General features: G+C 41.4%; 1 protein-coding gene across 1 annotated transcript in view; it reads left to right on the plus strand.

Moving 5' to 3' along the window:
- Nucleotides 1-615: 615 nt before the first annotated feature.
- The window catches only part of LOC149776299 (integrin alpha-V-like), a 165,587-nt gene continuing 155,898 nt past the window's right edge, over nucleotides 616-10,304 (plus strand). Inside the window, exon 1 of the mRNA XM_089942773.1 lies at nucleotides 616-839. Coding sequence (XP_089798899.1) covers nucleotides 658-839 — 182 coding nt within the window. The 5' untranslated portion in view covers nucleotides 616-657. The remainder of the gene's footprint in view (nucleotides 840-10,304) is intronic.

Raw genomic sequence — 10,304 nt, forward strand, 5'->3', positions numbered from 1 at the left:
CGAACGCAGCAGTCACTGTGGCATTGAAAGCTGAAATCAAAGACAATGAAAACCGCCTTCTCAGCTTCAATTTTGATTTGTGGCAGTATACAGTATCCATGTTAAAGTTACAGAGATAATCAGATTAGAAACATAATAGACAGAAAGCCATTGGTATGTATACTTTCTTAAACGTCATTTGTATTAAACACATCCGTTGAATCAGTCTTTCCCACGCAAGTTACATGATCAACATTCGAGTAAAGTCAAATCCATGAGGTAATCAGCCAGCACACTTCCTTCCACCCACTAATCACGGATCAGCATCATCAAGCTGGAAAGCTACTATCTTCTCTGAAACGCCTGTATTTCTTTCTAATGTGTGTTTTAAATTTCCAGAACCTTTTATATATATATTATTCTACATCTTGTTGTAACATATGTATATAATGTTATCTATTACGTCTGAATCGCAGACATCCTTTATAAATATTGCTGCTCCACAAGCCATGGGTTCTAATTTGAGGGTCCCTATATTAGTATATACGGTGCTACAAGGATAAAGGAAAATGTGTGATGCATGGACGCCCTTTTCCGACACACATTCCAACAAGAGGCGTACGCCTTTTGCCATCTTTGTTGATATTTCATTTTCCAATGTGATACAGAGATTCAAACATGAACACAAAGCTCGGTTTGGCGAATCGTCTAGTGTTATCAACTATATTCGTCTGGGTTATTGTGGACGAAGTCAATACATTCAATGTGGACGATAAAAAGCCCATCTATTTTCAGGAAGAAGAAAATGCAATGTTCGGATACACCGTAGCTTTCATACAGAACAGCTCTGGCACAACAAGGTAGGTTGTTTGGGTTTGTTTTATGAAAGTTAATACAATTCACGTGAGTAGTGTATGGGGACGTTAAGCTTCAAGGGTAATTAGCATTATAAAACTCCCTGGGACTGTTTAGCGAAAGGATGGTGAGTTGTCCGTCGGCTTGTCTGAAGAAAATTTTCTGATAACACCTCGCAAAGCTCTGATGAAAAGTTCGATCTGTGTAGGCTCTTCCATTGTTCTGCTCGGTTTGAGAGTGAAATGAATAATGGAAGGCAAGACACACACTCTTTACATATACGCTGGTCTGCCATGGATATAAAGTGACCATGATATTTAACGTGTAGTCATTTGACTTTTTGCAGTCAAGATGAAACGATCGAATCAATTCGGAAAGAAAGAAGAAGAACGTAAGAGGCAGAAACGTGATCTATCGCCTCGTACAATAGCTGAAGTCTTGGCACAAATTCATGCCAGTGATTTTGAAGATGACATGAGTGAACCAGAATCCAGACCCATAGAGTCTTCATCTAAACAAGGTCACCACCCTTAGTAAACCCTGAAAATTAATATCATATTCGAGAGACGGAAAAGCGCTCCTCTAGAAAATTTGGAACCACAGCTTACACTTATAGGATGAAGTTTAAAGATTTCAAGACCGACGTACCGCTGTAGAAAGCAGACTGCTTCATCACCGATGTGTGGCATTCTTTGTTAACCTCACTTAAACACCAATGTCAAGCCAAATAAGACGATCGCTTGAGACTTTCTATTTATCAAGACGGTTTGAAATCACCTGTTTTGATAGAGTTTAGTAGCCCAGAAGAATTGACCCCTTCCAAATTCATGGACAAAACTCAACACGTGCAACAATCCATTGACCAATTTCACATCAGCGATGCAAAAGCGACACTGTTCATGACTCACGTCTCTCTCCCCAAGGGGAAGGGACAACGCAAAAAGGTATTATTGGTGGACGACCTTAGCAGCACCAAAAAGAGCTTTGTCCAAATTAACAATCCTCAAGACCAGATATGTTTAAGGCGAACCATCGTGTTGGGACGAACGTATGCCGACAAGAATGACACGGCAGAATGGAAAAGATCCTGGGAAACTATTCAATAATCGGACCGAGCCAAACAACAAAATGAAGAACTGCCGTTACATCAAGCGGGGCTATCCAAAGACACACCCTGTGGCATTTCTGAAATGCAAAAATTGCAAGACGTCTTGGCTCCAAGCTACACCTTGAAAGTGCATCCTCAAGAAGTGCGCGGATCTCTGTTATTTCGAGGCAGAGATTTCCAAGACGGAAAATACATTCACGTCTATCATCACCATGAGCATTTTGATGTCATTACCAGTATCACCGCATTCCTGGGATACGGTTAATACTGTGAGAAATTTGACTATGGCTATAACAATCGAGAGCAACACAAGCATTGTGGATCGAAATGCTCAGGATGTTTGGCCTCTCAACCCTGTCTGGACGAAGGAGAAGAACGAGTTCATTGTCCAGCTTGTCAGCGCACTTTTGTCAGCCCTACCTGTTACCAACATCATTTGAAGGCACAAGGTTCACAGCAGAAAAGTGCTTGTCAAATCTTGAGATTGTGCCCCACTTGTGGACAAGGCATACGTATCAATAGTGCCAAGGCAGACGTATGTTTAGGAAAGAAAAAATGTCACATTTGTCACCAAATCGTGGAATTGGAACAGCGATGCTACATTCAAAAATACCAACCACAACATGAGAAAGATGATGACCACAAGAAGAAAGGGAATTTCATATTTTTCGATTTCGAATGCATGCAAGAGACCGGCATTCACATTCCTAATTTCTGCATGGCTCATCCAGGTTGCGAGAAGTGCATTCAAGAGCCTATTTTGATTTATTGCCCTCCCTGCAGCAAGATTCCCGGAGGACGTGAAACAAATCTTTCGGGGACCGAACACGCTGACCGATTTTGCCCGAAGGATCTTAAACCCCATCGACGAGACTTGGAGTCAAGGGGACATCGAACGTTATGGAGATTGTCATCGCCATGCCACGGTGATGACCACAATTTCTCGGGATACGATGGACAGTTTATTCTCAGATACTATACTGAACAAGGCTCCGAACGTCCTAATGTGACTTTGAAAGGAGACAAAATCATTTCCCTGCAAGTGAGACACGTACAGTTTAAAGATTCGATGAACTATTTGGCCATGCCTTTGAGTCGAATGCCTAAAACGTTTGGAATGACAGAAATGGCTAAAGGTTATTTACCTCACTTTTTCAATATCGAAGCCAATCAACATGCCGTTCTAGCCCATTTGCCAGAGGCTCACTATTACGACACCGACAACATGCGTACCAAACAACGAGAAGATTTTTACCTTTCGTACCAGACCCATGCCTCGGACCCTTTCGACTTTCAGAGAGAAATGTTAAAGTAGTGTCGTTCCGACGTGAACATTTTAGGTGGTACTGTGGAAAATGTCGAGAACTGTTCATGGAACACAGAGGGGTCGATCCTTTGAAAGAAGCCTGCACCATTGCCAAAGCGTGTTCCTTAGTGTACTGCCAACGATTCATGCCTGAATCTACACAGGCCGTCATCAGCCCTCAAACGACCAACTTTGTCAAACGGCAATACTCCGTCAAAGCCCTACGCTGGTTACATTACTTGTACGACAAGGAAGACGAAAGGATTCAGCAAGCCCGCAAGAGAGGGGGCGAAAAGACCATCGGAACGTATTCGGTGTATGGCTGGGACTTAGAAAACCACAAGATCGTGTACGAGTTTAACGGTTGCTTATTTCACGGATGTCCCCTCTGCTACCGTGAACGTGACACTAAAAATCAGTTTTTACAACGGACCATGGAAGACTTGTACCAGGCCACTTGTCAGCGGCGATTGAAATTTGAACAGCAATGATACCAAGTGTTGACATGTGGGAACACGAGTACGATCACCCTCTGAAAACCGATCCCGAGTTTAAACGCATCGTAGAAAGTTGCAAGTTGATGGACCTACTGAACCCGAGGGATAGTTTGTACTGAGGAAGGACACATGCCACTTGATTGCTCTACCAAACCGACGAGGAGAAAGGAGAAGAAATCAAATTCTTGGACGTGTGCTCACTGTATCCCTACGTGTGCAAACAGTGTCGCTTTCCTGCAGGGCACCCTCAATTGCTGACGGAACACAATAATCTGGACAACATTCGACAAAACGAAGGCTTGATTAAATGTAAAGTCTTGCCTCCCACGGACTTGTACCATCCCGTGTTACCTCACCATTGTCAAGGTAAACTGATGTTTCCCCTGTGCCGCACTTGCGCTGAAACGTGCAACCAAGACCAGCCTTGTCAGCTTCCCAAGACACAACATTACCACAAGGGTGACCCAAGTCAGGAAGTCATTTTCGCAGACTACGTGGATGCCTTTTTAAAACTGTAACAAGAAGCCATTGGTTATCCTTCCTGGTGTCACACTCCCGAAGACCAAAAGACATTCAAAAAGAAATATTGGGAACAAGAAGGCATCACTTTAGACCACATCAAGAAAAATGAAGGCAGGCAATCGTTTGCCAACGTGATGTTAAATTGTTTGTGGGGCAAAATGGCACAACGATCGTGTTTACCCAAGATGGAATATTTGACAGAACCCTCCCGCTACTTCCAGATGATTCACGGCATAACCAAATACACGAAACACGTGGACGTCGTTCGCGAGGATTTCATTTTAGTCAATTACGAAGAAGATCTGGACTTTGTACAAGCTGACAAACTTGGAAATGTCATCATTGCGGCTTACGTGACAGCCCATACTCACTTACAATTGTACGAAGCTTTAGAACTGTTAGGGGATCGCGTCCTGTACTTTGACACGGACAGTTGCATTTAAATTGATAGCCCGGGTCAACATCACATTTAGCGGGACCAAGTCATTGAAGTAACCTACCACGTTGTTGAAGAAATCAAATTGGCTAGGAGTCAAACGTTGGATATCACCGAGACCGATATTTAAACCCCATTTAAAAATGATAGTCAAGCCTTACCTAAAGAGCTACAAGAGAAGATCTACAAGGAAATTTGGCAGGGACTTGCCAGAGCGATATCTCAATGGGTGACGTTAGAACTTTTGTGTTGAGAAATTCACAAGAGAAAGTGAAAGGAGTTAACAAATGTGTTAGTTTTCTTTGGATCAAGGGTGCGTTCGTCCTATTATACCGCTTTAGACCGTTTACATCAGAAGATTTCATTGACATTCTTGGGCGTTGCCCTGAATGGCAGTGGCCAGAAATTACTTACTATGTTGATTACTTTTGCTCTAGGAGAAGATTGCGAATATAATAATACTGACTGACTTAATCATGGATACTTTGCAAGAGAACATTCGGGGATTGCCTGTTAAATTGAGATAACCCATTTACCGAGTACTGGTACAAATTCAAGTCAAACGTAAAGGACATTTGCATCCGTTACGTCACCGGTGTTTGAACCATTGGTACCTGAATGCTATAAGAGGTCTCATTCGCGAGAAAGTGTTCCAGTGGTCAGACCTTGTTAAAACGTCGAGGTCGCAAATGATCAACATGTTCATGATTTTTGTTACTTCGAGATTCACCTACTACAACGAATTGAGGAAGAAAAGTTGAAGGATTACAAATATCTTTTATGCAACATTTGCTTAGTGGAAGTGGAAACTTCTGAACGAACTCTGAACTGTAGGTTAGTGTTTGGAGCATTTAGATTCCCTACTCGAGCACGAAGATCTCTGGGTAGAAAGTACATTTATTGCTTCCCAAAAAGAGGGTATAAAAACAGGCTGCCATTCCAAGACTTTTATCACAAGCGATGTAACGTGGAAGGAACTCAATGACAGTATTGAAACCGTGGATGATTACCATCACTTATTACAAGAACTGTTTCCGTTGAATTTCGGTCGACAAGTGTGTGTGTCTTAACGACTTGATTCCTTGTGGACTCTGCACGGACAGTACTTACCACCCAAATGGACTTAAATGGTCACGAGAAACTCATTTTGCTCAAATCCTTGCGTTTTCATCTGGATACTTCTCGACCACTACATGAAAAAAAGATTCTTCAACTTTTAGCTACCGAAGAGATGTATGAAGATGCGTGTGTAGCTTGTGACTTACACCCCCATTGTACAGATGTACGTGATTGGAAAAAAATGGAGTTTTGAGGCTTGGACCCAAGAAGTGGCTCATTATGCTGGAGAGTTGTGATCCAACATTTCAACGTCCAAGGAAAAGAGTCACTTTTCAACCTGTGTTAGTGACAATACCAGAAGAACCCGTCATGGACATTCTTTCGGGAGGACACTTGTGTGACATTACCCTCTATACCTATCAGAACATTACCCAAAACATGTTGTACAGAAACTTGTTTCCATTCCACTTTGATCGTTTTCATGTGGATTTTATCGTTGTACTTAAGCCTTTGGTTTTTATCTATTTATCTTTCGTGTTCATTTTTAAAACATCAATAAACGTGTCCTGAAAAAAACAAAACTCTTGTCTTGTCTGTTTTCGTGTCATAAGTGACATTCCTAACACTATGTTTACCTCTGCTGTCTCTGCTCCCTCTTCCTCTACTGTCAAAGTCATCGACGAACACTTAGATCGTGCCAGTTGGGAGGCTTTGTATCATCGGCATCCCTTTAACATACTCATTGATGGACCTAGTGGTTCAGGCAAAACCAAATTTGTAAAACGTTTGATCGAATATAAACATCATTTGATCGATCGTCCACCTCAACGCATCGTGTGGTGTTACAAAGAGTGGCAATCTGCGTGCAGCCTCTTGCGAGAAAGTCAAGGCGATTCCATCGTGTTTGTGGAAGGCCTTCCTAACGAAGACGACGGAATCATGTCTGACTCCCGTCAAACCCATTTGGTCATTTCGACGGCATGTTAGGAGAAGACGAAGAAGAAATTAAACTGTAATTTACGCGCAAAGGGCATCATCGTAATGCCAGTGTCATTTATATCAATTCAAAATTTGTTTCAGCAAAGTAAAGCTCATCGCACCATCAGTCTCAAAGCTCATTACGTTGTCTTGTTTAAAAGCCCTCGAGACAAATCGCAAGTGCAAGTCTTAGCAAAACAGTTAGGAACGCCTTGGCTAACTCAGGCATACGACGATGCCACTCAAGCTCCACACACCTATTTACTCGTCGATTTGAAACCCACTACCCTCGATTATTTGCGATTTCGTACCCATTTGTTTCACCACTAGTGCCAAGACGGAGGGCCTGTCCTGTACATGTCTCCGTTCTCGACTTAACCCCACAAAAAAATCTATAAACTCCTCGGACACTTTTCGTCTGTCTCACACATCGCCAACATGACGTCACCTCAGTCTCATCTTCCAGTGAAATTGATTCCTGCCTTGTATGGCATCAGTCGCGAAAAAATCCACAAATACGTGATCATGTCTTAGAATCCATCCTCAAATAAGTCTAGCGATGGTTTACGGTGACAGCACGTCAATTACTGCAAAGTATCATTCAGATTCCTCATCGAACCAAACGCTTTTTTAATAGAAACAAAGTAACTTTGACCCAACTGGCCAATCCCCGCATCGACACTCAAACCAAAAAACAAATCATTTTGAAAACTGGGGAAGCGGTACTCTAGGAGGCGTCATCATTCGCTCCCTCTTAAGATTAGATCCTAATGTTCCCAAAGTTCTCCCCAAGAAAAAAGCCAGACGAAGCCCCAAGAAGAAAAAGAGCAATGGTGACAAGACCAGGTCACAACCTCAGAAAAAGAAAATCACCCAGAAAAAGAAACAGAGATGTCCCCAGAAAAAGAAAAGCCCTCGTCGCAAGACGCAACCTTACATTCGCAAAACACGACCTGCAGCGACGGTGACTGCGTCTCCGGTAGCCTCGGGTTCATCCACTTCTCCGTTGATGGCACCATGGAAGCCCGTGTCTCCAGGAACTTCTCCTTCAGTGGTGACACCCTCCTCCTCTTTAACTGCCGTGGCAGCTACTCACAATGTACCTGCTCCAAGAGAGATCGGGCATGGTACAGAGTTGACTGGATTTGTCCAAGCAATAACTGACTCGATTTAATTCGTTGCTATCCCCTGCAAAACGCGTGATGCCTGTCATCAAGTTGATACTACGTAAAGACAATCAGTGGCGACGCGTTCCAGTATAAAAAAGGTCTGAGACAAAGCATGGGTATCAGTGTTTTTGTGCTCCTGAAGACCCAAAGATGTCACCCCCCAGATAACATCCCTCTTCTAAACCCAAAGGAAAGAAAAGGAAAGGACTGCCTCCTCGTTTAGTCAAACAGAGGGATATGTTTGTCCTGTCCAAAGCTTCTCCGTCCATGCGAAAAAACTCATTCAATCAGCCTCGAAAGATGTCATCGATACCGTGTGAGAAAGTTGTTTGAACGTCTTGAAAGTTACGATCCCTTTGTCGAAACACCAGAAACAATGCTTAGAAAAAAATCGTCACGTTCTTCGCCAAATGGTTCAAAAGAAAATCTCCATTCGTCAAAAGAAGATGTTGGTCCAACGTGGAGGAATTTTGCAACACTTGTTAGGACCTTTGCTGAAAGGAGCCTTGGGAAACATGTTGGGAAAACTCGCGAGAGCAAGATAAAAAGACCTTCTGGAGTCCCAAGATCTAAGACGTAACCCTTGACATCGAATGGAAGGACGAAAACTAGCTTTAGTGCCTTAAAAACGATGCAGGGAATACCATCGTTGGCCAAATAAAATGAACCTCGCATTTGCAGATGTCCCAGTTACAACACGAATTGCAGTTGTTGATGGATCGCCACGATTTGTTTGAAACAGAAAAATCGCAAAAGTACGGTCACCTCTTACAACGACTGCAACTCTTTCACCAGAAAGCTTTAGACGAAACAGCTCTACCCACTCTGAAAGATTGCAAGACCTTGATGAAAAGTCCATCCCCCACACCACCATTAATATCGGTTTTCACCAGACATCACAAAACTATTGGAACATTTGATAATATATTTATTACTCGATATGCTGTATCAGTGTAAAGCATAATCAATAAAAGAAGGAACGACCTGCATTGCTAATGTATATTTAGTCCTAATTCCGTTCTTTCTATCATCAGAAACATTGTAATCGATTTTTGTTTCATATGAGATATATGTAAACCACTGCATACTAGCGCCCTTCAACATACATGTGCGTTCCATGGGGGAATCATTGCAGTTGAGCAGCCGGCGAAATTGTAGAAGAATTGAACCGGTGATTGCAATTATCGCGACGAGAGAGAGAGAGATTCGATTTTCATACTTTTTCTTTTCTTTTACAAAAGCTTGTGAGCACGACTAAGCAATATGCCCTTAAAGTAGACTTGTGTAGTTAAATAAATGTGTTTTACGTGCGTTTGTCCTGTTTAAAGTTTCAGGCAATTACAGTAGTTATTAGTTATTCCGTTTTGGGTTTAATTTTTGTGTGGTTATTGTTTTTTTGTGTGGTTATTGTTTTTGATGTAGTTATTGTTTTTGGTGTGGTTAATGTTTTTTGTGTACATTTCTTTGAACAGCTTTAATCTAGATGAATGTGTTTAAATCCCGTTCTTAAAAATCAGGCAAAATGTCAATTGATATTTTTTTCTTTTCTTCTGTCCAAAACCATTGTCATATACCGACAATAACTAAGCTGTGGTATGTGGTGTGGAACATTTTAATGGCTTATTTTCAGCTTCTCACTTATATCTGATCATCTTATTTTCTAACATACTTAAAGTAGTGACCCAAATTTGAGTAATCTCGGTTTTTTGTTCGCGTCAAGGGTTTAATTCTGCATCCACAATTTTAATTAGTAGGATGAGAAACAAAAAGATAAATTGGATATTCTTTTTAATTGGCGACACAAAATACTTACTCAGATACTTGAATATCATACCGCTTGATTGATGATTCTCAGATTGAATTCGTTAATACCATAATTTTAAACAAGTGCAGTTTATTCATCCAGTTAAAACTGATACGTCGTCTAGGTCAAGATTACCACATAATAAACAGTATCTTCTTTTCGTTTAATTCCATTACCACCATACCTTTTAGTTTCATTAAATTATACTACCATCGTGCCTACCCGATTTCGTTGAATTTCGTTCAATTCTCTTGCCACCGTGTCTACCAGTTCGTTAAATTATATTGCCGCCGTGCCTACCAGTTTAAATCTTCAATTTGTATGTTAAAATAAATATTCTGGAATATCAGATCTGTTTCCAGTTGCAAAATATATTATGATATTGTTCAAAAGACATGAATGATTTACATTTGCATGGAGTAACAGCTTTGGCGAAGTATAGAAAAAAGTATCCCGTCAGATACGTATAAAGTTGTAAGTAGTTTTATTGAATTCAAACTGTGAAAAGCCCCCACCCTCCCAAAACAACAAATTCAAATCCCCAAAACAAACAAGAAAAGAAAACCATCAATAATAAAATATCCAGGAAGC

The sequence above is a fragment of the Sinohyriopsis cumingii genome, chromosome 18, assembly GCF_028554795.1.
Source record: "Sinohyriopsis cumingii isolate HCF-2022 chromosome 18, ASM2855479v2, whole genome shotgun sequence".
Lineage (NCBI taxonomy): Eukaryota > Metazoa > Mollusca > Bivalvia > Unionida > Unionidae > Sinohyriopsis > Sinohyriopsis cumingii.